The sequence below is a fragment of the Spodoptera frugiperda genome, chromosome 27 (genome assembly GCF_023101765.2).
Source record: "Spodoptera frugiperda isolate SF20-4 chromosome 27, AGI-APGP_CSIRO_Sfru_2.0, whole genome shotgun sequence".
NCBI lineage: Eukaryota > Metazoa > Arthropoda > Insecta > Lepidoptera > Noctuidae > Spodoptera > Spodoptera frugiperda.
In genome coordinates, this window is record NC_064238.1 from 636,963 (window position 1) to 664,579 (window position 27,617).

The following is a 27,617-nucleotide window of genomic DNA, read 5'->3' on the forward strand; positions in this document are numbered from 1 at the left end:
AAACTGTCAACCCCTATTTCATCCACTATTAAGTGAAATTTCTAAAATGTTTGAAATGTTTGATTTTATTTGTTTTAATCATTATATCCTGCCATTAATGAAAGTCATATACAAATAAACCCTTATTTTATCCCATAATATTAACCTTAGTAGTAAGTAATTGCTCAAATTATGATATAACAATCTAAATAAAATACTTATTTTAATACATATATCTACTTGCAATGTAAAAAAACACGTTAGATAATAGGATTTCACTAGCTATTGCAGTTCGCAGTTTATCAATTGTGTTATTGCATTGTAATAAATAAACCTTTCCGAAGGGAATTATTTGTATTTCATTTGGTTGGCCTTTGTGCGGCAGGGTTGTTAGTCAGTCGAGAGCTCGGTTCGATGGTATGGAATAGAAACAGTAAGTGTGTGTGCGCTTGTGTTGCAGGAAGGCGCGGCGCAAGGAGCGCGAAGGTGAGCCAGCCGGCGACCCCAAGCTGTACCTGCAGGAGGCGCTGCTGGAGCGCAAGCTGCCCGAGCTCGACATGCGCCAGCTCGTCGACCTGCCGCTCGGGCTCGACTACAACGAGTGGCTCGCCTCACACAGTCAGTATTCCCTGCAACCACCACCACATGGTTTTATTGTACGCTTCTGCCATCTTTGGGAAAACTCCTCGAGTGGCGTATCGTTGCTCGACTACACACCGAAATTTCACAATAATCAATCAAATCAAATGGTTTATGTTTCTTGATATTTTCGGTGCCTTTAATAACGAGTTGGGGCTGCTTTAATACCATAGCATGCGAGTGTAAGTACAAGTATACACGTATTTGTCCACGGTTCAGCAAAATTGGAACTTGGGTCATTATTTTTGTCAAGGCATTACCAATGTGTCCTCACATCATCACACATAGACAGGACATAGAAATCTCTTAACTATGTACCTACTTCGGATTGTGAAGTGCACATGGCTAAAATATCAGTATAAACAGACCGTTAAAAGTAGTAAGGTCATAAGTAGCGATGCCAACATAGAGATGTGTGGGTTTTAGAAAACAATAATCCTACCAAAAATAATGTAAAAAAGGAAAGCTTAGTTCAATTAAAAACCAATGCTTGGCGGTGGGCTTCTCCGCAAAAAATGGAGGTCTAAATTAGTGCCAAGATTTGTACAAAATCCAAATATGTATGTATATGTATAGGAACAAAATAACATTATGAACTAGTATAAAACTCTATTTCTATGTTTTATTGGATACCTATAACAATTGCTGTTATTTCAAATGTGAGAAAAGTAGTAAGATTGTGTTAAAGTAGGTAAGATTTGAGTTGGCCAGTGTTCATTATAAAGTTACTCAACTTTTTTTTAAATTCTGATAAAAGCAGGCCAAGTCAATTTTAATTGAAAATTAGCAACGCCATGTTTGTTGTTATTGTATGGTGAAACTCCACCTAGACATACATTTATGATCAAAGTATTGGCCGTATGTGTCTGTAAATAGATTTCGATTTTGATGATTTGCTCGCGATTTACCTTCCATGTGGCTATTCCCTGACTGGGTGTGTTGGTGATAGCTTTTTGTTTGCTTATACAGTCAAAACGAATATTTTGCGAGAATTTTGCCTAAAGACTGTCTCAGTAGTATCCTAAATCAGGGCCATCTAGTACTAAATTCAAACAATTTCTGTTCTAGTTTTAGAAAAAAGCTCTTCTATCATCGAGCACTTTAAACCACATCGCGCACATTAGCACATCGAACATATTGCTGACCCTTCTGCTACTTTTTCGGTTCTTGTTACTTTGGTTGGCCTCTGAGCCGACCAATGTTTACAGTTAGTATTTTATTCAATGGACGTAGACGACCTTAGTTCGGGTAGTGTTGTCTGTGTTGGTTCTCGAGTTAAGAGGGTGGTGTACGTTTTCCAGCGCTGGCGCTATTCGACCACGTGAACTTGCTGTACGGCACGGTGTCGGAGTTCTGCACGGCCGCCAGCTGCCCCGACATGACGGGCCCGGGCGGCCGCACCTACGCCTGGTACGACGAGCGCGGCAAGAAGTCCCGCGTCGCCGCGCCGCAGTACGTCGATTACGTGATGACTTTCACGCAGAAGACTGTCAACGACGAAACCGTCTTTCCTACTAAGTATGGTAAGTACATTACATTTCAAGTGTGGGAGAGGCGATGCTTCGGCTCGTATGGGCCGGCTCGAGCGGAGTCATGCCACGGCCTCAAGTAAAACCGGCGTGAAACAAAGCTTGCATTGTGTTTCATTGTGTGAGTGAGGTTACCGGAGGCCCAGTTACCCCCATTCTAATCCCCGATTCCTCAACAACCCGTAAGTTCCATTTTTATCACGCCTTTTGCAACTATCAATAGCAGGGATGTCACGGAGCTTCGACTCCGGTTCCATTAACTCGGAACTGCCGATTAATTTTACATGTTCGGTTCGGACTGCGGCGCCGACACTTTAAATCGGAGGTCCAAGCATTAAATAGCGGCGGCGGTGTGTGCCGACTGTTATACCCAGGGTCACACATGTCGCGCGGGGACTCCCCCCCCACTCCCACTGCGTGCACTCTATCGTCTATCGAACTGGTACATATACATAGTACCAGTTCGAAAAGTATAACACATAAATACATTACTTTTGTTTTAAAGCTATTGTTCATTTAATATAATGTAAAATACTACTTTGGGCTTAAATTCATTTGTTTTAATTTGCTTTATTTAGAAAACCGCCATTTTAGGGTACCGGGTGCCGAATAAATGATTTTTCTTTCTTTCTTACCGTAGCCAAATGGCAAAAACGGAACCCATTTTTTGCTTTTAGATTCGTCATGTCTGTCTGTCCGTCCGTCCGTCCGTATATCACAGCCGTTTATAACCAAAACTGTGGGCCCTACCCCTACATAGTTGAAACTTGGTAGGTTGATGTATTCTGGTAACCGCTATTTGAATTTGGAATAAAAAATAATTTTAAAAATCAACGTGATTGTTATAAGATAATTATACGTGATGTGTGTCTATAAATAGTGATTTAAAAAAAGAAATTAAGGTTCCTAAAACCATATTTCGTCAAAATCAATTGTTTGAAAGATAGACGCTTCTAAAGTGGAAAAATGTGTGTGTTACTTTTAAAATAAGAGAGTGAGAAAACTAAAAAAAATATATATGTAGATTTCAATTGAAAATTGGTTTGAAGATATGTATCATAATTAGTTTTTAAGGAATAATACATTTTCAAAAACCGCAAATATAACTTTGTCGTTCATACAAAAACTATGTAAAACCAAGTAATTTTTTTCACTTCAATAACTTTTGTATTGAGAACTTTTCATGGGCGATTCCGACTCGCACTTGGCCAGTTATTTTTGTTGTTTTATTTAATGATTGAAAATTAAAATGAAGAAAAGAATTACTAAATAATGTTTTATTTGTCCTCCGACTCCGATAAAGCAAATGTAAAAACCCCGACTCCGCCGAAAATTACCTACCTCCGTTATATCCCTGATCAGGACTAACAAAATCTATTAAACATAAAACAACTACCTAATCCAATTCAGGATGGAGAAGGAAAAAATAATATTTTGTACTCATACGATAATTAGTGTAATAAGCGTGACTTTCTGTCACTACTGGGGCTTACAATCTCATTCATCATCAAATTATCTCCACCTGTTGTATTACTGCAGTGATACCAAAGTACACAGCCCCCTCCCCCTCAAGGTATCCGGGGAGTGTGGTGTCAGTCCACATCGACCTGACTACAGCAGTCAGCAGAATTAGGCCGTCACCGATGTTCAATAGCCAGAGATACTTCACCAGATATAGGTAGGTGTTGCAGAATAATGGAATTTACTTGTGGTTGCAGCAAACGAGTTCCCGGCGCAGTTCGAGGGCGTGGTGCGGCGCGTGGTGCGGCTGTTGTTCCACGTGGTGGCGCACATGTACGCCGCGCACTTCCGCCAGCTGGCGCTGCTGCGCCTGCACGCGCACCTGCACCTCACCTTCGCGCACCTCACGGCGCTAGACCGCCGCTTCGCACTGCTCGACCACAAGGAGACCGAGGTCAGTATCTCGCGCGGCGGGTGAGTAGTACGCGGCGGCTCGCGCGCCGAGACTGACCCGAGTGCTGTGTGCAGGTGCTGCGCGACCTGGAGGTGGCGCTGCGGCTGTCGGAGCCGGCGGCGGGCGAGGCGGCGGACGAGGCGTCCCCGCGGCGCCGCGAGCCCGTGGTGACGCAGCCGCTGGCCACGGCGTGAGGCCGGCGCCGCGCGGGCCCGCCGCCGCCGCCGCCGCCGCCGCCTCCGCCACTCCGCGCCGACTGTTTCGCCAGTTAAACGATTGTTAATTCTATTGTAAATATTTCGATCTGTTAAGTAGTTTTAGGTGATTACGAATAGTTTTACTTATAATTTGTGATCGCTTTGGTTGTAAATAAAAGTGATATTTGTTTAACTAATAAAATGAAAGCTTTATGAGACTACCTAGTTTTATTTAATTCTCAACCACATGACAGATAACCACACGATTAAAAGGAAAATTTGGGCAAAACTATAATTATATGTACTAGCATTTGTCCGCGACTTCGTCTTCATACGTTAATAACAAAAACAAAAACTCTTAATATAACAAAAACTCTTAATAACTTTTGAATAACGCGGAATTAGATTGTGATTTTTTTTAAGTTGATAGATTAACGTATGAAGAGTATACTATATAAATATCTCAATCTAATAACTAAACTTGAAATAAAAAATATAAAAGAAATACAATAAAACAATGATTATTTCATAATCTATTAACATTACATATTCCAAAAATGGACAGAATGTTTCTTGTTTTAAGTGCCAACTTAACTTTATTTTTATTTTTTTTAATAATTGTATATTTTATTTTATATTTACATTTTTGTGATTTTTCGGACCCGGATATAGGGAAACTTTCGATATTTTTTTTGGCAAAACTAAAAGTCGTATCGATGCCGGATTTTCGCTGTAATGCTTAGAATGATATATACTAACGATTTTAACAATAAAAAGGGCATGAGACAAAATCGGGGTTTCTAAAACACTGTGTGTCTGTCTGTCCGTCTGTCCGTCCGTCTGTCCGTCCTTCCGTATGTCACAGCCATTTATTTCCGAAACTATTGGGCCTACATAGTTGAAACTTTGTTGGATGATGTATTTCGATAACCGCTATTCGAATTTTGAATAAAAATTAATAAATTTAAAAATTAAAGGAATACATATACATGGAATTGATTAAAAAAAAAATTTTTTTTCAGCTAACTTATCCGTGATGGGTGTCTATGGATAGGTCTTTAAAAAGGCATTTAGGTTCCTAAAACCATTTTTCGTCAAAATCAATCGTTTGAAAGTTAGACGCTTCCAAAGTGGAAAAATGAGTGTCCCCCCCCCCTCTAACTTTTAAAATAAGTAAAATATATGCTGTAGGTTTCAATGGAAGCAGCTCTTTCCGAGGTCAGTCGCGGTTTAAAAAGAAGGCGCTCTTATAAAATAATCAAATATTTACTTGTTAATACTGTCTAAATCATGTAAAAGCGAAATCATTTATTTTAACACTCTTGAACACCAAACAAAATAAAAAGCGACCACTTGAAGTAAGTTGGTAAAACATCTGTATTTTCCGACGAAATGCAGAAGATAAATAAAAAAATATATCCTATTGTATTTTAGAAGGTTGTTCGTGATGAATCAAACAAGCTTGAAGTTTTCCATAAAACATTTACTCTGGTTTTTATACAATTGTAATAAAATATTTTTGGAACGTACAGCGTGAGGCCATGTTGGCTAGATAGAATGAATGAATGAAAATGAGTGAACGTGTGAATGTATGCCACAGATTATATATATTAATTATTGTGGATGAATGAATGTGTCATCGATGAATGAATGTGTCGCAGACATCCTCGGGGGCCTTGAAAGCTCTAGAGGAAGCTTTCAAGATTCTATGCCGTGCAGTCATCTGGTGAAGGCAGCAAACACAATCTGTTGATAGCTCGTCGTACGGTGCCTTGTGAAGTGGATACATCAGCGACGCGAGGCACACCGTCAGTACCGAGAAATAACTTTGAGACTCTTCCAAGGCGCCAACATAGGGGAGGAGTCCCATCATCCTTGATGAGGACTAGGTCGTCTACCTTTAGTTCTCGACACCGCACCTTCCACTTTGTGCGTTGCTGGAGCTCCGTGACGTACTCTGTTGACCATCGCTTCCAAAAGTGCTGACGAGCTTGCTCCAATCGCTGAAAACGGTCTAGACGATTTGTGCTATAGTCCAGTAGGTACGGTGATGGCAAAGACGTTAGTGGCCTACCAATTATAAAGTGGCCCGGGGTGAGCGGAGATAGGTCTTGTGGAGAGGGACTTAAAGGACATAAAGGACGGCTGTTAAGTATCGCCTCGATCTGAGCAAACAGCGAACTCAATTCCTCGAAAGTCAAGTGAATATTTTTTAGGACTCTGTATAAGTGGAATTTCGCTGACTTGACTCCGGCTTCCCAGAGACCACCAAAGTGAGGAGCGTATGCTGGTGAGAAGCGGAATTCAATGCCTTCGCGAGATGTAGAGTCTTTAATGGAGTCGCTATTAGACTCGAGGAAAGAATTTATTTCCTTGGCTGCTGCAACGAAATTTCTACCATTGTCGCAGTAGATGACCTTTGGTTTACCCCTACGAGCTATAAATCTTTTTAATGTAAGTAAAAATGCCTCCATTGATAAGTCGCTGACTAACTCTAAATGAACGCATTTGTAGCGAAAGCAAATGAAGATACATAGGTAACTTTTAGTTATTTTACAGCCGCGCCCTTTGCGGTCTGTTATAAGAAATGGGCCGGCAAAGTCGGTACCTATAGTGGAGAAGGGGAAATCAGTTTCAACGCGATCTGCAGGTAAGTTTCCCATAATATTATCCATAGTGCGAGCATTGAATCGACGACAGGTTACACATTCGCGTGCTGCACGTCTGGCTAGATTCCTGCCTCCTACAGGCCAATAACGTTCTCTAATAGATGCCAGGAGATGCTGAGGACCGGCGTGCAACAAGCGTAGGTGCTCCTGTTTGAAAATTAATTTTGTTAAAAAATGATTTGCATGTAATAAAATAGGATGACGTTTGTCATACTGATAAGAAGATGACTCGATGCGTCCGCCGACTCTTAAAATTCCATTTTCGTCTAAAAATGGATTAAGAGAAGCGAGCGCGGCTTTAGAATTTAAAGATTTACCTTTTCCTAGCTGTTCTAATTCTATAGGAAAGGAATCTTTCTGGGCTAACTTTATAGCGACGCTGTGGGCGTTTTCTAATTCAGAAACTTGAAGTGGACCTCGTAATCTGTTTGATTTTATATTTGATCTACAGTTTTTGACGAACCTTAAAACTCTAGCTAGAACCCGAATAAGAGTGGTTAAATTAGAATATTTTGCTAAATTTTCAGACAAATCTGGCATGGAAGATGCATCCTCCCCCTAAAGTGTGATGGGTCTTAAGCTCTGGCAACTCTATAGAGTCCGCAGTATAGGCGGGCCAGGAATCTTCGGATTCTAAAAGGAACGATGGACCGTTCCACCATATAGAGAGATCTGTTTGGTCCGGATCGACACCACGCGAGACTAGGTCAGCCGGGTTGACAGAAGTGGGAACATAACGCCAGTCTGAAGGGTTTGATAGTTCATTTATAGCAGCTACCCTGTGGGCAACAAACGTTTTGGTTTTATTAGAGTTAAGCTAACCTAACACAACTTTAGAGTCTGTCCAATATACTTGACGCTCAATAGGGCAACGTAATGCGGCTAAAACTGTAGCAGTTAGTTGGGCTCCTAATAGGGCAGCGCAGAGTTCGAGCCGTGGTATTGTCGTGGGTTTGATAGGTGCTACCCGCGATTTTGCACATACTAGGTTGACCTGTACAACGCCACTATCAGAAATAGACCTCAGATAAATACAGCTGCCAAAAGCCCGCTGCGAAGCGTCACAGAAACAATGTATCTGTACAAAAGATGCGTTATCAATTAAAATACATCTAGGAATTTTTAAAGAAGACAAACATGAGGATTTAGTAGAAAACTTTAACCAGGAATTCCTTATTTCTGGAGGAACTGGTTCATCCCAATCCATTTTATGACTCCATAACTCTTGTAGTATTATTTTAGGTTTGATTGTGAAAATAGACAGAAGACCAAGAGGATCAAATATTTTAAATGTTGAGGAAAGTATAGTTCTCTTTGTGACATTTTCAGAAGCCGAAACATTATGCTGAAAGTGAAATTCGTCGGAAGACGGCGTCCAACCTATTCCTAGCGTGCTAGTTGCATTACTAATCATAAGATTACCACTTTCCAGGTCAACGGAGTCCGCGAGTAACTTGGGTAAGTTTGACCGATATTTGCGTAGATGAAAACATCCTTTTTCCAACTCGGAAGAGACTGAAAGAAGAATGTGACGCAACTCTTCCTCGCTGCTTGCACCGGTAAGTAGGTCATCGCAATATAGATCACTTTGAATTATAGTTTTGATCTTCTGATCTGAACATTCTTCGCCTATCTGCCAAAGAGAACGAGTAGTAAGAAAGGAAGCACTAGCGAAGCCGTAAGTAACGGTGTTTAAACGAAGTGTCCTTAAAGGCTTATCCTCACTATCCCGCCACAGTATAAGTTGAAGATTGCGATCAGACTCTCTGAGAAGCACTGAGCGAAACATTTTCTCTATGTCTCCTGTCAGGACATACTTATGCTGTCTGAAACGAATTAATATATTAAATAATGGATCTTGCACTACTGGTCCCACCATTTGTAAATTGTTTACAGAAACACCAGAAGAAGTGCGAGCCGAGGCGTCAAATACAACGCGTAACTTAGTCGACTCGCTTTGTTCCCGTATCACTGGGTGGTGGGGCAAGAAATAGGCATTTAACGGTCTAGACTCCGGTGCTTCGGATAGGTGACCTAACGCTTCATATTCGTCTATGAATTGACAATATTTTTGTTTTAATTCAGGTTGCTTTCGAAAACGAGCCTCTAAATTGAAAAACCTCTTTTTGGCTAAGTTATAGGAATTGCCTAAACAATCTATGCTGTCACGAAGTGGCAACCCTACACAGAATTGACCAATATTAGTACGAGTAGTGTTGGCGAGATAATGTTGCTCACACAATTTTTCTTCACTACTCGGGGGCCTTTTTTGAGGAAAATTCTCAAGTTCCCAGAACTTAGATAAGTCATCGTGTATGTTACTAGAAGTGTCTTTTGAGACAAAGTTGCACATGACTGACTCAGTTTTATTTTGATTAAAACAAGGCAATGGACCCGTAACGAGCCATCCAAACTTTGAAGCCTGAAGCTTAGGGAAACCATGTCCTAACGAATGCTGCTGGGCACTAATAATATCCCAGAATAAGTCAGCACCGATCAACATATTGACTGGGGATGGTTCATTTAAAGTGGGGTCTGCTAACTGAAAACCGTGAATATTCAATTGTTTTAAATCAAATTTTGATTTAGGTACGTTGCCGGTAATTTGCGGCAAAACTAAACATGAAACTGTCACATTAAAGGAATTTGTCTCAGAGTGAATGCGTAGAATACAGCGTTCTGTGTTAATATTTAATTGAGTATTACCAATACCTACTATGGTAGTGTCTGATGGCTGAGGAATCAGGTTTAGATGACGCTTCACGGCCTCTGTAATAATTGTCAACTGACTCCCGCTGTCGAGCAAAGCTCGCACTATCATAGTCTCGTTTGTGGCAGGGTTGGTAACCTTTACTCGAGCAGTACACAAAAGTACTTCAGAAGAACATGTTGAGGACATACTAACAGAATTAACTGAATTAGAAATTTCTTTTTCTTCTGATTTGTGAAGAAGAGTATTATGCCGTAGCTTACAATGACGACATGTAGCTGAGAGGCGACAGCGTTTAACGACATGCCCAGGTCTCAAACAGTTCTCACATAATTTGTTAGAAGAAACAAAGGCTATCTTCTCCTCTAATGAGATAGACTTGAAAGATGGACACTCATATAAACGATGGTTATTTTTACAAAATAAACATTCCGGTGTTTTAGAAGAAGAAGTGTTGTTTCCGTTTGGCACAGCCGCTACCAAAGACTTGGAACTATTAAGTTTGTTTTGATTACTAGATAATTGTTTTTGTTTATTATCTTGAGGGTCATGTTTATGGCGATAAACGGTTTCTAATACATCAGCGCGACGTTTAAGGAAACTGAAGAAATCATTAAGCGAAGGTATGTCACTCAAATTATTTATATGTTCTTCCCATTTAAAATATGTACTAGAACTTAATTTACCAGCGATAAAGTATATAATTAAAACATCCCATTTGTCTGTAGGTAGCCCTAGTGAATTAAGTGCACGAAGGTTTTTAGTGACGTGGTCAATCACATATCTTAAGGACTTGTCATTTTCTTGAATAGAATTAAAATTAAACAAAGATTTAAGGTGGTTATTTATCAACTGACGCTTGTTGTCGTACCGTTCGCATAAAAGTTTCCATGCTTCGGAATAATTATTATGAGAAACCTCCAAGTTAGCAATCACCCGAGCCGCTTCTCCCTCTAAATAAGATTGCAAGTAATGATATTTATGAATGCTTTCAATCTTATTATTATTGTGAACTAACGAAACAAATGTTTCCTTAAATTCCAACCATTTGAAATACGTACCGTCAAAGTTTGGAATTTTAATAACCGGTAACTTGAAACCCAATGCATTACAACTGTGATCGTTATGATGACACGTAGCCACAGACTGTTTACTTTGAGAATCACTTTCATTATCCTCAACTTCAGAATGTTTCTTAATTAAGCTTTGGGCCGTCGCTATACAATGGTAGAAATCGTTTTCTATTAAATCCCTAGTAACTAACTCGCTGCTTTGGTTTTCCTCGTTACTAATTTCTATAAGATTCTGCACCTCGTCAAATTCAACGAATAACGTCTCAATTTTGGATAACTTCAATGCGAGCTTATCTACTTCTAGTTTTGAAATGGATTCTACCAAAGCTAAACTGTCTAGACTTAACTTAAATTTCGTAACGCGCCCTCTAATAGAACCGCGTTTGGTTATCAATTCCTTTAACTTTAAAGATTCAGACATTGTAATAAACTCGCAATGAGCTAACACAAACAGATGTTAATAGATAAAGAAATAGATATAATAGCATACGATACGCTCCTCGCTTTGTTGATCAGCTGGTGCTCACGGCTCGCGTCGTTTGCAATGCAATGGTAAGATGGGTCGGAGGGAGCGCCGGCAGTCAGATAACAGCGATGCTCAAGCGATGCCGTGTTATAAATAACAACGCACGATCTCTGAAACAGGTTAATCCGTGTGTCTTAGTGCACTGAAAACGACAACTAATCACTCGTATGACGAAGCGATGACGGCTTATAAGTTTATTACTTTGAAAACTCGGGAGATATTTAGTATGTAAGAGATTTAATTGAGTGATAAATGGGAGAAAGAAGCGATAATAGTGGGATGATTTGATAAAAATTGCTTAGTTTGAATAAACAAAAGAAAAATTTTAAGATGGCGGCGAGTATCTGAATAAGTGAAATTAATTAGGCGAATTTGTGTGAATCCTCTGAAAATTTAGACCTCTAGAGGTTAATTTGGTGAGGCAAAATAGACACAAATCGAAACGTAGGAATTTCACCTGACCTGAGAAACTAAGCTCGCTAAATGCACTGATTAAGGGACAACACAATGGGCGTATTGGTAATATGGAACGAGCTCACTTTAAATAGGCAGCCAAACTGATCCTTTGCAATCCACAGGTAGCCAGCAGCACGTATGTAGCTATGGACTCGTTCTATGGTGGACCTTGCTCGATCGGGCTTCCGCGGTCCCAGCAGTTCTAAGAATGGCTTGGCGAAGACGGCGTTTTTTCGACCCAGGCAGTAGATTAGACTAGGAAGACTAGGTAGCAGGACTTCAGGCGCAGTGATCTTGGATTTTCAACACGGCCCGTTGCTGGTTTAGATTAGATCGTCTTTTGTCGACGACGCGTCGTCGACGCCATCCACGCGTCCTCGATGCAGAACAACTGAGCAGCTGTTGGCTCCGCTTCGATGCAGGTCCTGTCACGGTCGCCAATTCTTGTTCGTGATGAATCAAACAAGCTTGAAGTTTTCCATAAAACATTTACTCTAGTTTTTAAACAATTATAATAAAATATTATTGGAACGTACAGCGTGAGGCCATGTTGGCTAGATAGAATGAAAAATGAATGAAAATGAGTGAACGTGTGAATGTATGCCACAGATTATATATATTAATTATTGTTGATGAATGAATGTGTCATCGATGAATGAATGTGTCGCAGACAAAGGTCTTTTCTCAGGTGTTTAAATTTTGCCATTATTTTTTACTCCTTGATTATACTACGTGTCATACTGAAACAACAAATAAATAACACAATTTTAAATTACCGACATCATTATATCCAGATTAAAAATAGCGTTAAATTTAAATACGAAGTATTAAAAGCTGCAAAGCGCGCTGTAATTACCAACCAAAACTAACCTATAGGTAAATATACAACCTATAAATATGTACATGCTTATTTTAGATTGTATTTATCAAGTTATATCATTTAAAATATAAACAGTAATAAATTCCTACCTACCGTAACCACTGTTCGACCAAAAACATCGTCCAAATTGGATCAATTTATCCAGCCGCTTGTTCTAACAAACCATCGATACTCGTCGGCGTCAACCAACAACCAACCGATGCCGCCGACGCATCCAGGCAGCCGGCGTCGATGGCTACAGTGAACTCTGCCGTTGACAACATGCCGCTCGTGTACTGTATCAGAATATTTGTGGCCGGCAACAAAAATAGTGCACCATTTTTTATAAGCCTGCCCCGAACCCAGCTTAAGAGCGTGAGCGAAACCGCGGGCAGAAACTAGTCCATGAATAAAATAGTTTCAGTTAACTTGAATTTTTTTTTCTTTAAAATATCGGATTCCTAATAAGGGCGAATAAATTCAACATTCTGTAAGTTCATAATAAAATCACTAAAACAGTAAACTCAGTCAATTCATAATCTTTCATAAGTGCAAATTCAAAGCATTTATTTCAATTCATCCTAAATTAGGGACTTTTGAAACGTCAAATTGAATAATTGTCCGTCAGTCTGTCTGTCAGTGAAGCTAGGTGCTCGTTCTCGTCTCGTGCGAGAACAAATGTTCTAACTACCTGCTCTGTTGGACTCACTGTTATCGCAGCGGTAAGTTGCCTCTTTAAATAATGGCTTGAGAATGGGGAGACTCTTAAGCATGGTTTGTGCTAATCGGACGCGGAAGTTTCGGGAGGTAAGTAGAACCTTCTGCGGACATCCTAGTGTCATCATTCTGAGGACCTCTAAAAGAACACGACTACCGTGTATGCTCCAGCATACGATGGTAGTGTTCTCTGCTCGGGCATCGCCGTGTCCTCATTCCTCAGGGACGTGACGGTGAACGTTCGGCTCTGGTTTGAGTCCATGGTACGGAGCGAGGGGAATTGGATGCCGTACCCTCCTTTTATGAATCTGTTATGCTAGCTAAGAAGGAGGCGGGAAGCGTGAGGGAACGAACCTCCTCACACCCCAGCCGTCGCGGGGGACGCTCCGAACGTCGGGGATCGTACTAAGATTTCCGCCCACCGTAAGCACGGGGCTGCGGACGGCGAGCACAGGTAGTTCGCCGCCTGACCAGAACCAGACCCGAGCGTATGGCGTGTCGCGTTCCAAGGGCTTCAAATAGTCATCAGACCACTACAGATTATTAGGGCCCATTAGGGCTAATGCCCGGCCTGGAGCTGTGCATGGCCAAACGGGTTTCTGAGTCTCCGGCTCGAAGCAAGAGTAGAAACGGTGTTTAGTCTGACCGTCCCTCCGACCTCATCCAAAGCGGGAGAAATCATTGGTAGATTACGCCAAGCAAAAAATAACAATAAAACCGGCCAAGTGCGAGTCGGACTCGCTCACGAAGGGTTCCGTAGCAGCAAGTTGATGATAATTATAGTTAATATAATATAAAAGTTATTGTAGTGCGTTGTAAGTTTGATCGATGTTTTATAAAAAAAAACTTGGTGTTACATAGTGAGTCAAACAAAAATGATACGTCGTTCAAACCAATTTTTGTTGAAAGTGTTCATTGAAATCTACAGCAATTATATGTTTTATTGTTTTCTCAGTCTCTTATTTTTTTATTCAGTTCCATATTTGGAGCCCCCCCCCCCCTTTAATACATCAACCTACCAAGTTTCAACAGCTAAGGAACGGACGGACGGACAGACTGACATGATGAATCTATAACGGTTCCGTTTTTGCCATTTGGCTATGGAACCCTAAGAGGGATGATCTGTAGGTGTTGCTATCAATGCTAAAAACGTGTCAACACATATTTGCAACACCTGTCTTATGACCAGACGAAATATTTGCTGACGGTATGTAAATAAAATTGTAAACACCTAAATGTAGCTAATTAATTAGGTCATTAGGTTTAGTCTTTACTGCCTGAGGTACAGGTTTCGAGTTCAGGCAGGTACATGACATGTCATAGCAACAATGACAACAAGACCAAAAGTGTATTTTTTTTTTCATAAATTGTACAAATTACAGAACATTACCGGTCTTATTAGGTGTTCTATGGTTTTACAAACGTCTGTCAGATACGGATGCGGAAATATGAAAAAATAAAACTCATTGATATAAAGAATCTCTGAATCACTCAAAGGTTTGGTGACATTGACATAATATATTCTTTGGTGTTGCCCAATGCTCACATGCAAACCTACACAGAATCTGAGATGTTTTTATTCATTTTCTACCAGGAAGCACGCCAAAATTTATAAGAATACTTAATTGAGACATAATATATCTAAATAAAAATAAATAATAAAATAAATCCTTATTAGATAAATGTAATATCTGTTAAAATCAAATTAAATAATACATTGCACAAATGTCATATAATTTTAATTGGCAACTTTCACAAGAAAATCAAGAAATCAGATTATCAGAAATGTCAATAAATGTGTGTTTGGTTGTTCTTGATTTGGTCGTGAGATTCTGTAGTTATTATCGAGATCTTGTCGTTGTAAAATATTAGTTCGCATATTGTGAAGGTGTATCAAAGTTCAAGGTTTTTGTGAAGTCTTATCGAGTTGTACCAATAATGCTAATACCCCCTGGACTGTGTTAAGGAGTATGTACGATAGTACATGCGGCGCCGCCGCCAGCGGACAGTGCGGCAAAGCACAGCCTGATGGCGACGGACCGCCGCCTCGGGAGCCGCCGCCGGCACCTCTAGAGAGAGACTACAGTGGCTTCGACATAGTCAAGGCCACACAGTACGGTGCGTTCGGACGCGTCAAAGAACTCGTCGAAGCAGGATGGGATGTCAACCAGCCAGACCACGAGACTGTGACGCTGCTGCACTGGGCCGCAATCAATAACAGGCGTGAGATCATCCAGTACTTGCTGTCGAAGGGTGCAGCGGTAGATGCCGTGGGTGGAGAGCTGCAGTCGACTCCGCTGCACTGGGCGACACGGCAGGGCCACCTGGAGGCGACGGTGCTGCTGGTGCGCGCCGGCGCGGACCCCACGCTGCGCGACGCGGAGGGCTGCGCCTGCCTGCACCTGGCGGCGCAGTTCGGCCACACGGCGGTGGTGGCGTACCTGGTGGCGCGCGGCGTGGCGCCGGACGCGCCGGACGCGGCCGGCATGACGCCGCTGATGTGGGCGTGCTGGAAGGTGTCGGCCGTGGACCCGGCGCGCCTTCTGCTCACGTTGGGCGCCTCGCCGCGCCCGGCGGATCGCTCGCACGGGAATACGGCTCTACATTGGGCCATCCTTGCTAGAAACACGACTGCCATATCCACCCTCATCCTATATGTAAGTTTCTCATGATAATATTTATGTAATAAAGTCAAAGCATTTATTGCTATCAATCCTAAATTAGGCACTCTGTCTGTCTGTCAGTGAAGCTAGGTACTTGTTCCAAAGGACAAGAAACGTCGTTCCATCGTTCCATCGTTACTTTTTTCAAAAAAGATGTTTATTTCTGTCTGATTTCCAAATTTCATCAAAATATGTTTAATAGTTTCGCGTTTTAATATTAGTGTCATTAGTTTAGATGTATAATTATTCATATTCATATTAATTCATTTTGTTCCATATTACCTATATTTTATCATTTACATCTATTCAGTTGTTTTTGCATGGAAGAGGAACTAACTTACATCCTAGAAACTTTCACTCTTTTTACAATATTGAAAGGTTTTGTTGGCTGTGACCAATTCGTTGCTTCATATGTCTACTAGTGGAGTGCCTGGAGCATTCAAAACCGTAAAACCTCGGATTAGAGTTACAGTGAATGAATTAATATGATCGATGTGGGATATTGTTTTTTAAACTATAAATTGCAATGTTTACCCAAAAATTTTTTGTGCACTCCATTTTTTTATTGTTTAAACAAATTATTATAAAAAATTAATGTTTGACCATATATTTTCACTTAAAACAGTAATTTTTTTATTTATATGTTAAATCTTACCTGAGTAGACATATAGGAACATTTTTCAAAGATACCTGTGTATAAAAATAGCAGTATCTCGAACAGGTAGAAAAACGTTGAGGGGAGAGCGGAGCGACAGCTGCTATGTACAATGGAACTTCTTGGCCAGTTTAATTATAAATGAAACGCACTCTATTGTGTACATTGAAAAAAATACGGTAATTAATTATGACTAATGAAAAGAAAAAAAAATATTTGTACAAAATCTGTTTATTTAAATATATTACATTGTTGTCTACATCAAATATTTTCTTCTACTTCATCTATCTGTATAATAGGTGAAGTATTGGAACAACTATTTCCGCTGCACTGCGAGCAACCAAATCGACTCAACCTACATGTGCGCATTCGAAGATGTTTTCTTAAAAATATACTGAATTGTTTTTAAAAACCGATATACCATTAGAAAGCTTACAACTTCAGTTTTATATTGGTACCATTATTATAAAAATTGTATCAGTACTTTTTAAAATATTTAACTTAATTCAGCGGACTAGAGTATTTGCTCACTACGACTCCAACAAGTTATAACACAAACTACCCCTATAAAACCTCCACATTAAGGTTAACTTTATCTGTGGCTTATCGAAAGTTAATCGTACACATCTCCGCAAAAACGCTTCATTTTATTTCCAAAGATTTTGGATACGACACCAGAAGAAGCCGCTCAAGTCGTTGCTCTACTGGAACAAGGACTAAGTCAGCGAAGAGTTGCTGCTCCGCTGAGTTTGAGCCAATCTGCAGTATCAAGAGGGTACAGGTAGTATCAAGATACTAGTGCCTTCAATCGAAGACCAAGAATAAGCCGCCACCGGTCCACCTCGGAGAGCGTTTTATTATTTCAACTTCACTACGAAATCGTCACTTAACCGGTGTCGATGTTCAACAGGAACTCAGAAGAGTTCGAAGAGTGGCTGTCAGCGAGTGGACAGTACGGAGATGGTTGAAGGAAGCCAATCTCACCACTAAACGGCCTGCCACAGGCTCGAAATTGACGACCCGCCATCGGCAAGCGCGCATTCAATTTGCCCGAGAACACCTCGATTGGAGCATAGAACAATGGAGGCCAGTCTTATTTACTGACGAATGCAGAATGTGTCTGCACGGTAGTCGTCCCACAAGTGTTCAATTGGATTCATGTTCGGGTAACAAGCTGAAGTTGTAAGCTTTCTAATGGTATATCGGTTTTTAAAAACAATTCAGTATATTTTTAAGAAAACATCTTCGAATGCGCACATGTAGGTTGAGTCGATTTGGTTGCTCGCGAGTGTAGTTTATACTGCAGTGTATCATGTTTACAGTGCAGCGGAAATAGTTGTTCCAATACTTCACCTATTATACAGATAGATGAAGTAGAAGAAAATATTTGATGTAGACAACAATGTAATATATTTAAATAAACAGATTTTGTACAAATATTTTTTTTTCTTTTCATTAGTCATAATTAATTACCGTATTTTTTCAATGTACACAGTAGAGTATGTAGAGTGCGTTTCATTTATAATAAAAAAAAACTGGCCAAGAAGTTCCATTGTACATAGCAGCTGTCGCTCCGCTCTCCCCTCCACGTTTTTCTACCTGTTCGAGATACTGCTATTTTTGTACACAGGTATCTTTGAAAAATGTTCCTATATGTCTACTCAGGTAAGATTTAACATATAAATAAAAAAATTACTGTTTTAAGTGAAAATATATGGTCAAACATTAATTTTTTATAATAATTTGTTTAAACAATAAAAAAATGGAGTGCACAAAAAATTTTTGGGTAAACATTGCAATTTATAGTTTAAAAAACAATATTCCACATCGATCATATTAATTCATTCACTGTAACTCTAATCCGAGGTGAAAACCCCCAGGCGCTCCACTATACCGTTTCATGGACATCATAATGCTTGTTACCATGCTTGCAGGGAGATGCCAGTCTAGACGTGCCCAACTTGCGAGGAGTGACTCCTTTGGCGATGCTGCAGGCCAATGCCGACTCCCTGTGGGTGGGTTCCAAAGTATCTGACAAAATAAAAGAACACTCTCTGGCTGCAAACAAACATAATCTACTTAGAAGATTAACATATGATAAGGTAAGACGAGAGTTCATTGGTGCACTGCTACATATTATAGTCTTCGGGACGTAACTTGTCATTTTTTTTATTTTAATAATAAATTTCCGCCAATCGCACAGGGATTGATCCTCACAAGCATCGTGCGCAGACGCGGCGACGTGGCGCTGACTATTGAACGTCCGCGTTCGCGTATATTTAGTCAATAAATAATTTTCTCGAAAAAAATTATAACAAAATCTTGCCAAGTTATCTGCCAACCTTTATACTTGGTACTAGCACATGTTATTGTTACCGACAGAAGTTCCGGTGGTGGTGCGTGGTGGTGATGCCCTTCGTGGCCTTCTACCTCACCGGGCTGGTGCTGGAGATGGACGCGCTGTACCTGGTGAAAGCCTTCATGCTCATCTGCTTCTACGGCGCGCTGCACTTCGTCAGCAACTTGCTCTTCGATGACGACCTTAAAAACATATTCCCGCTCAGCGTTTATCTTGCGACCAAGGTAATTCCATATGCCTAATTCTGTCACAATCTCAGAAATATTACAGTGCCACATAATATGGCCTAGGTTTATTTTATCAGATGGAACAAAACCTTTTTTATTTTTATGCGATTGCATGACTTTGTCATCCTATGAGAAGGGTATTTTTAGAAACTTGATCCCTGTTGTAAGTTTTTAAACTGACATGGTTACTAACACTATTATAAATTATGACGGGATATTTACCATGTTTATTCACTTTGGTGAGTTTCCGATATTTCGGCACTGTTGCAAGCGCCATGATCACGGATTAACTGTGTCAGTTAACTAATAATTGATCCCTGTTGTTGTTGGAGATCATAAAGGGTAGAAAGATTTATTCTTTGGTAAGTTGCCTAAAGAATCTTCCTTGGTCAACTTACATTAATGTTTATGTTCATGTGCTGCTGCAGGGCTGCATAAAAGGAGCTTTATAATTGCTCTGATAGTTGTATATATTGAATTTATTGATTTTATACTAAGCAACTGGTTATCAATAAAATGAACCTGATACACCTTTAGGAGCGATTTACAACTAAATATATTTAGATATGGTATACATACAAAGGATAGTTTTACGGGAACTTTTTTAAATGAGAACTTGTGTTTCCGTTTCCGTGAGGAATTTGTCTGACAAAATCCCGGAACTCTGTCTTATAAACAACTGAACCTATATTGTATACAACGACAGTTTGAGACTCGGCAAAGGACGAAGGATAGATAATAATAGGAGAAATATTGAGATGACGAGAACATTAATGACGTTACATGACATTGACAAGTGATACTGAATCTGGCGCCGCAGGTGTGGTTCTACATCACGTGGGCGGTGTTCATCGCGGGCGTGGTGGGCGCCGGCGCCACGCTGCTGTTCGCGCTGAGCTCGTGCGCGCTGTGGTACTCGTTCCTGCGCTCGTGGCGCTCCGACCCCGGCGTCATCCGCGCGTCGCGCGCCGACAAGCTGCGCACCATCATCGAGCTGTCCGAGTCGGCGCGCGGCGGGTTCGAGCCGGCGCGCTTCTGCTCCGCCTGCCTCGTGCGCCGCCCGCTGCGCTCCAAGCACTGCTCCGTCTGCAACCGCTGCGTCGCCAAGTTCGACCACCACTGTCCCTGGGTGGGCAACTGCATCGGAGCCAACAACCACCGCTACTTCATCGGGTTCCTGGTCAGCCTGCTGGTCATGTGCGCCTGGATGATCTGGGGCGCGGCGCAGTACTTCAGCGCCGAGTGCCCCGCGGCCGACCCCACGGCGCCGGGCGTGGTGATGCAGTGGGCGCGGTGCAACCCGTGGCTGGCCTGGGTGTTGCTGAACGCGTGCTTCCACCTGTTCTGGGTGACCGTGCTGACGGGCTGCCAGCTGTACCTGGTGGTGTGCCTGGGCATGACCACCAACGAGCAGCTCAACCGCGGCCGCTACCGGCACTTCGTGGCGCGCGGCGGGCGCTCGCCCTTCACGCGCGGCCCGCTGCACAACTGCGCCGAGCTGTTCGGCTGCGGCTGCGGGCCGCTGGGCGCGCGGCCGCGGGACTGGGCGGCGGCCGGCCTGGCCGACCTGCGCGAGCCGGACGAGGCCGAGCCCGAGGCCGAGCCGCCGGAGGACGAGCGCCTGCTGCGCGACCAGCACTACGTGTAGCCGCGGCCCGCTCCGACTCGTGCGCGACTGCAAGAATACGATTCTTGTGATAACGTTTTATATTTGTATCGTTTTTACTAATAATTTAATGTACGATTGTATTCGTTTGGAAGCCTCACTGTACTGTGCGTTCGTTTAGTACGATGTGTCGTGTTCTCTGTGATACAAACACGAACCAATATACTTAAGGTTAGAATAAATATTATTTATAAGAACCGAAGCTTCCTTCTAGTGAGTCGTCCACTTGTCCATTGTGTAAGCTGAGCATGACGCGCAAATATGTTTTGGTACTACTGTATAGGCACTGCGACTCTGACGGCGTAGCAGAGCAGCGGCGCATTCCAGCCAGGCGTTTCTGCTTCTGTAGGAATTCAGGAATACTCTTAGAGTGCTCCCTCGTGCTTCCAAAGGAACCCTCATGCAAGTCGTGAGATGTGGAGTCTCTCACCATTGCAGGAAGACTGCTGTGTAACTGATATGGGACCTGTCCCCGGGCCCTGCAGCGAGTCAGATGAATGAACCTAGCGTATACAAACACTTCTGTTGTACTGTAAAATTTTCTGTGTAAATAATCTATCTAGCTTGCAATTGTGTGACATGTAATGGGGAGCTCAGCGTCCACGGACCATGTTATATCAAGTAAATAAGTTATGGTCCCGTTTGCTGTCGCCCGCGGCCCGCGCTCTTGCGACGTGTTACCGTTGCCACCCGCGCACTCCCAAACTCCTTGCACTAATATATTAGAACATTGGCCGCCAACTGCAGTCGCGGGGACGTCTGGGTAACGTTACCAAAACTTGTTTGTGTCGAGTGCGGTGTGACTGACTTGAGATAGTAGCGGTTAGCGTTGGTATTGACGTGAACAAAGTGTTAGTACAACATGGCGGCACTGCGGCACTGCGGCGCGGCCGGCCCTACAGCTGGTGCAGTATTACAGATGTCGCGTGGCGGGCCGGTGTCCTGCCACTGGTAGTGTAATTATTGTAAATTGAACTATTCACATGTACCTATAAACATGAAGCAATCCTTAATCAAACGTGTTTTGTGCGCTTGTATTTTACTGTAAAAAGGCGGATTTAGTTTAATATTCTATTTATTTAGTTACTATAAAAGAACAATGTACGTTTGTACCATAGCAATATCGAGTTCCGAGCTTACGACGATATCATTGTTACCGTAAGACCGAGTCACGCGCGGCGCGCGGCGCTCCACTGCTGAGCGTCGCCGGCTTCACTCTTCTATTTAGATGTTAAACTGTATAGAATAATACTATTGTATTATAATATAAAACGAAACCAAAATGCATTTAATGTCAATAAATATTTAATAAACTTAAACGTTGTTTCATTTGAGCAACAATATTTTGTAATAAGCTTGTGGAACCTACTTCTAACCTATCATCAATATAGTTTAATCAAGCCCAATCACAAGGCAGCTGGTGGCTACTGTTAACCAGGGATGTTATGGATATGGAATTTCGGATATGGATATGGATTTTTTTTATATCAGTTCCGGTTTCGGATACGGATAAGAAATTATTCCAAATTATTCGATACTTTCGGATAGTTATTTCGGTTACGGACATTGGATTTCTAAAGAATTTCAGAAGTAACATATAAATAGACTAGCAAACCCAGCGAACTCCGTTTCGCCACCAATGATTTTCCCTGATTTCCTTTTCTCTTTAATTTTTCCTGAATTTTCTTGCTATAAACCTCGCAGAGCCCGAGACCTTTCCAACGAATGTAGAACCGTGGAAATCGGTTCGTGGGTTCTGGAGTTATAGCGTCAGGAAGGAAAACTCGACTTATTTTTATATAATAGATAATCAAATGGTTTTATTTAAAAATAGGTCTACATTTGGCAGGTACTTCAATCTGGCTATAAGTAACTTTTCGTAATTTATCTCATGTCTCATTTAAACTCTGCTCCTATCCGAAATTATCCGAAACATTTATTTCTGTTTCGGTTAAGGCAATAAATATTTTTTTATTTCGGATATCCGATAGTTTCGGATACGGATGTGGATATACTTAACTACCTTGCTGTTAACCATTGAGGAGTTCCATCGACTTTTTTCTTTCGCTCGTGCAGTCGATCGGCTCCGAGCGCATCCGCTTCCAGTCGGTGTGTGTGACATAGTTGGCGACTCCGCTGCGACCGACGCCAGGCGTATACGATCCGGTCTGTGAGAAAAGAAAAATGAGCGCCGATGCAGTCCGAGTCGGTCTGTGTGAACGGACCCTTATAGGGTAACGTGACGCAACGACCTTTTTTGAGGGGAGAAAATCATCCAATGACTTCTCCCGCCTTGGGCGAGGCGAAGAGGGAATGTCAGACTCTTACTGATTAAAAACCACCCGTTCCTACTCCATATCTTATCCTTATGGGCAGACGTGCTCCACCGTAGGCCGCATCATCGCTTCCCATCAGGCGAGATAGCGGCCAAACGTCGGCCCATTTAACATAAAAAAAGACCCGACCAGTATTAATAATAATTTTATTATGTCAGGCCACCGCTGTACACACGCTACAATTAGGGCTGTCAGGCCTGACCAAATCAGGCAGTGTAAAAACTGATGTCGCTAACATCATATAAAAAAACTAGATTTCGAGGCCTAAACTTAAAACTTTCCAAAATCTGATTTACAGTTAAAACCAAGGCGTTGGCAACACTGACCAAACCTTCATGGCGATAGATGACACTGTCTCCGGTCTCGCTCTCGCACACCATTCGAGCCGTTTGGTGAGACGTCGCGTCTCGGCTCGACTATTTAAATATTTGCGGGGTTTTCGAAAACGGGACAATCTTGTGTCCCAGAGTTCATTTCAGGGTGGTTCAGGTCATGGTGCGGAGCGAGGGGGAATGGGACTCCGTCTCTTCCTTCTGCGAAGCAGTGATGCTAGCTAAGGAGGAGGCGGAGCGCGTGAGGGAACGATCCTCCTCACGCCCCAGCCGCCGCAGAATACTCTCCGGACTCCGGACGTCGGGGATCGCGTGACGATCTCCGGCCACCGTAAGTGCGGGTCTGCGGACGGCGAGCAACTGTAGCTCGCCGCCCGTCGCCCGACCAGAACCAGACGCGTGCGTACGGCGCGCCGCGTACCGCACGCGCCTCAAAGAGCCAGACCACCACAGATGGAGCCCAGTAGGGCTGATGCCCGATTCGGAGCTGCGGACAACGTAAAAGGTAATGGGCTCCGGCTCAAAGCAGGAGAAGGAACGGGGTGGTTTTTAGTCAGTAAGAGTCTGACACTCCCACCCGCCTCGCCCAAGGCGGGAGAAGTCATTGGATGATTTTCACCCCTCAAAAAAAAAAGAGTTAATTTCGGGGACAACGGGACTCGTAATAACAGGAAGGGTTAGCCCCGTTCGAAATGGGACGTCTGGTCACGTAAGCATAACCACCCTACTTTTAGTTGGAGATTCGTCAGATATTTCTTTGTTATTTGGTCGTTTTCATAATTTTTGTCACAATTATCCAGTCATTTTAAATATATTTATAATGTTTGCCTTGTTTTATTCTTTTTTAAATATGACTTATCACCTTGTTTCTAATACTATTTTAGTATAATGTAGGTGCACTTCATAGTTCCATTTAATTGCAAAACAAAACATTTTGCACACGTCTCTGATTCTATTATCGAGGTGTAGGTACTTATTAATATCTATTCACTCGGTATATCTATAAGATAAAGTTTGATTTAATTTAAAGCAGAATGAAGTGCGCATTTAGTAGGTCTCGGCCGCAGCAGGACGACCATAGTAAAATAAACATTATTATGGTACTAATAATAGCTGTGGTATGACCGCGACGCCTAGAGTCCAGATGGTGCATTGCCTACACTACGGGACAGCTATGCGTGTGTGCCCGCTGTGGACGCGATCCGCTTCCGCTGCCGGTTGCAGTCACGCACGCGCCGCGACCTCCCTCGCTGCCGGCCGGAAGGGCTCATGTTATCGTCGTCGCCGGGAATTCACCGCTAATCTTTTTTAACCAAATCTATAATAAAATTAATTACATAGGTATTTAGGTATACAAGAAAGAGGCAAAATCGAAAATGATATGATGGTACAATATATGCATCATAATTATAATTATGATTTACAACCAGTAGGTACCTACCAAGGTAGTTTACTTCTGAAATTGTTTATCCCGCCATACACATAATATATAAACCGCGTTTAAAAAAACCGACTTCGATCGAAAAAAACAACCGAAGGCAACGCGGGCTCTGAAGCCGCTAGATGTGTCGAATACACTTTTACACTTTGGAAGCGTCTATCTTTCAAACGTTTGATTTTGACGAAAAATGGTTTTAGGAACCATGACATATTTTTTAATGTCCTATCCATAGAGAACCATCACGGATAGCTTAGATGAAAATTTTTTTTTTAAGACATGCCTTGACCGCGCGCTCTCCGCCCTCTATCTCGAAAAAGTTGTAGAGAATTTCGTATTCTACAATATTGGTATTAAATGCAAATACCAAAAACCCATAGGAAATGAGATATTTCCAAAAAACCGCAAAAAAAAACCTTTTTTGGACCTTTGACCCTGAATTTTAAGAGTTGCTTACACCCTACCATATGTAGGTTTTCAGGCAAGTTTTAGGGGGTCAATATACAAGTATACCTATACAAAATTACAGCTGGGTATCTCGCATTCCGAGATTCTTACGTAATTTAACCTTATTTGACTGGACTACTGTATATATTATGTAATTTTTTATATTTTTCTGTTAACTGTTCCAACCTTGCCGAACGTCTGGTGCCATTTGGACGTCGACTTCAGGGCGTCCCTGCATAAGGCTGAAGACATTGTTTGTTTGTTTGAAGGCGCCAATCTCAACACAGGGACTACTAGTTCTATTAGATAACCGTAACCATGGAAATATAATTAAATGATTTAGTTTCACCCTGTAGGTACGCGTTTTATTAAAACCTTCGTGCCGTGGCGTCGTCGTCACGTACCTACGTCCACGGGTACACGTTGTCCGTTGTAGATACAGCGAGCCGCGAGGGCTTACGGTCAGTGGCGCGTGCGATGGCGACAGTATCAAGTAGATAACTTGCACGGCTCAGTGGCGGCGATACGATAGCACAGCGCGCCGCGCCCCGGCCCGGTATATGAGCGCGGGCCGGCCGCGGCGCGACACTGTCTGCTGCAGCGCGCCGAGTCCCTCCCGCAAGCCGCAACCAAACCTGACTCGGGTCTCTTCTCTCAACCTCTTTTATTTAATTGCCAGCTACGCACAAAAATGGACGGTAAATATTTTTCTCACATTAGTCTGGCATTACCTTGTGTTAATAGGACATGTCTATTGTCTAAATCCCATCCCTAAATAGCTACATATTTTACCTAAGAATATTTTAGTTATGTTAATTGTGCACTGGGGGCTGATTGCTCCATACTTACATAAATGCCCCATGGTGCACCCGGCCATGTTATCACGTGACCCACGCCATGGTGTCACGCTGCATGCTGTTGTTCCAGTGTCGGGCGTGCTGGACGTGATGGGCGGCTCGGGCGAGCTGGAGCTGCTGGCGCGGCACGCCGTCGACTCCGACGACCCGTGCGCCACTCACGACCACGCCATGGTGGTGAGTGACCCAATATACATATACTGAACTGCAGTGCACCAAGGCGAGCTACTCACATATATTTTGTATGCAACATTGTTTGCACAAGTATTTAAATAGAAATACAACACACATTTCCATAGCGTACGAGTGTAAACGTAAATGATACTATTATGTTGGTACTTACCCACCCATTCCCTTGTTAAAATGGGCTGGATCAAAGGGTTGTGTGTTTCACTCAGTCGATTTATGCCGTTCGTATTCTGTGCACCACAGAATAAAAAATAGGTTACATGGACATATATTGTCGTGTACAGTTCCACTCGTGCGTGTGTGCGGAGATCCTGTTCAATGGGTGGAAGACTAGCAACGAGCTGCAGTTGTTTGGGTCGGCGGTGGCCATATTCGTGGCGTCCGTGCTGTACGAGGGTTTCAAGTACTGGCGCGAGACACTGCCGAGCCCCACAGCCGCGCCGCTCTCCGACTCGCGGCAGAACATCGCCAAGGGTGATTCAGCAATGAGCTCCTTCAGGTAGGACGCGTCAATGTGTGCTGTCTGTCTCTGAGTACGTATAGTAGCGACGTACTGACGCTTTGTGTCGCGTTGGTGTGCGCAGGGCGGCGGCGACGTCGGGCGCGCACGCGCTGCAGACGGCGCTGCACGCGGTGCAGTCGACGCTGAGCTACCTGCTGATGCTGGTGTTCATGACGTACAACGTGTGGCTGTGCCTGGCCGTCGTGCTCGGCCTCACGCTCGGCTACTTCCTCTTCGGCTGGCGGCGGAACTCCCTCAACGACCCCAACGAGCACTGCCAGTGACCTCACGTGACTCTTATCTTCGTGGTATTGTGTTGTCGTGTTTATACCTACATATGTACGAATACTCAATTATATTATTTACTTTATTGCCTACGAGTGTCTCTTTTACCTATTTTATCATTTTAATTTTATCACCGTCCGAACGGATTTAAAATGTCTTGCTGGTTGTTAACAAATAATTCATGATGCGTCTCTCAAAAAAAAAACTATAACGATGTAAACAATACTGAAAGTCCGATATTGCACATTTATGTCAGGCCAGGAGCCAGCTGGAGTATGCGTCTCTAATATGGAATCCAAGTTATCAAGTTATATAGACCGCGTGGAAAATATTAAAAAACGTTTTATTTAATAGGTATCTCTGTTTCCACCAAAATATACACTCTGCTCGTT

General features: G+C 42.5%; 4 protein-coding genes across 6 annotated transcripts in view; 3 read left to right on the top strand and 1 right to left on the bottom strand.

Annotated features, from left to right (window-relative positions):
- Positions 1–4,477, top strand: part of LOC118263518 (MOB kinase activator-like 2) — a 42,821-nt gene extending 38,344 nt beyond the window's left edge. For all 3 annotated transcript variants that reach the window (XM_035575556.2, XM_035575559.2, XM_035575555.2), the window contains exons 2-5: positions 440–597; positions 1,920–2,141; positions 3,866–4,062; positions 4,137–4,477. In XM_035575556.2, coding sequence (XP_035431449.2) covers positions 440–597; positions 1,920–2,141; positions 3,866–4,062; positions 4,137–4,256 — 697 coding nt within the window. In that variant the 3' untranslated portion in view covers positions 4,257–4,477. The remainder of the gene's footprint in view (positions 1–439; positions 598–1,919; positions 2,142–3,865; positions 4,063–4,136) is intronic.
- A 1,325-nt stretch (positions 4,478–5,802) lies between these two features.
- Positions 5,803–7,468, bottom strand: LOC118271003 (uncharacterized). The gene has a single exon (XM_050705449.1). It carries the CDS (start codon positions 7,466–7,468, stop codon positions 5,966–5,968), a length of 1,503 nt encoding a protein of 500 aa, XP_050561406.1. The 3' UTR covers positions 5,803–5,965.
- A 7,556-nt stretch (positions 7,469–15,024) lies between these two features.
- Positions 15,025–22,158, top strand: LOC118263514 (palmitoyltransferase Hip14). Its single transcript, XM_035575551.2, has 4 exons — positions 15,025–15,926; positions 18,522–18,689; positions 18,970–19,170; positions 19,994–22,158. The coding sequence occupies exons 1-4, from the start codon at positions 15,240–15,242 to the stop codon at positions 20,819–20,821; spliced, it is 1,884 nt and encodes a 627-aa protein (XP_035431444.1). The 5' UTR covers positions 15,025–15,239; the 3' UTR covers positions 20,822–22,158.
- A 3,760-nt stretch (positions 22,159–25,918) lies between these two features.
- LOC118263520 (high affinity copper uptake protein 1) lies at positions 25,919–27,315 on the top strand. The gene is made up of 4 exons (XM_035575565.2): positions 25,919–26,090; positions 26,320–26,426; positions 26,723–26,937; positions 27,023–27,315. The coding sequence occupies exons 1-4, from the start codon at positions 26,084–26,086 to the stop codon at positions 27,222–27,224; spliced, it is 531 nt and encodes a 176-aa protein (XP_035431458.1). The 5' UTR covers positions 25,919–26,083; the 3' UTR covers positions 27,225–27,315.
- The last annotated feature ends 302 nt before the right edge of the window (positions 27,316–27,617 follow it).

Coding starts and splice junctions, on each gene's coding strand:
- LOC118271003 (XM_050705449.1), bottom strand. CDS start 7,468: ATGCCAGATTTGTCTGAAAATTTAGCAAAATATTCTAATTTAACCACT.
- LOC118263514 (XM_035575551.2), top strand. CDS start 15,240: ATGTACGATAGTACATGCGGCGCCGCCGCCAGCGGACAGTGCGGCAAA. Junction 18,690..18,969: donor GAAGATTAACATATGATAAG/GTAAGACGAGAG, acceptor TGTTACCGACAG/AAGTTCCGGTGGTGGTGCGT. Junction 19,171..19,993: donor GCGTTTATCTTGCGACCAAG/GTAATTCCATAT, acceptor CTGGCGCCGCAG/GTGTGGTTCTACATCACGTG.
- LOC118263520 (XM_035575565.2), top strand. Junction 26,427..26,722: donor CTCACGACCACGCCATGGTG/GTGAGTGACCCA, acceptor TGTCGTGTACAG/TTCCACTCGTGCGTGTGTGC. Junction 26,938..27,022: donor TCAGCAATGAGCTCCTTCAG/GTAGGACGCGTC, acceptor TGGTGTGCGCAG/GGCGGCGGCGACGTCGGGCG.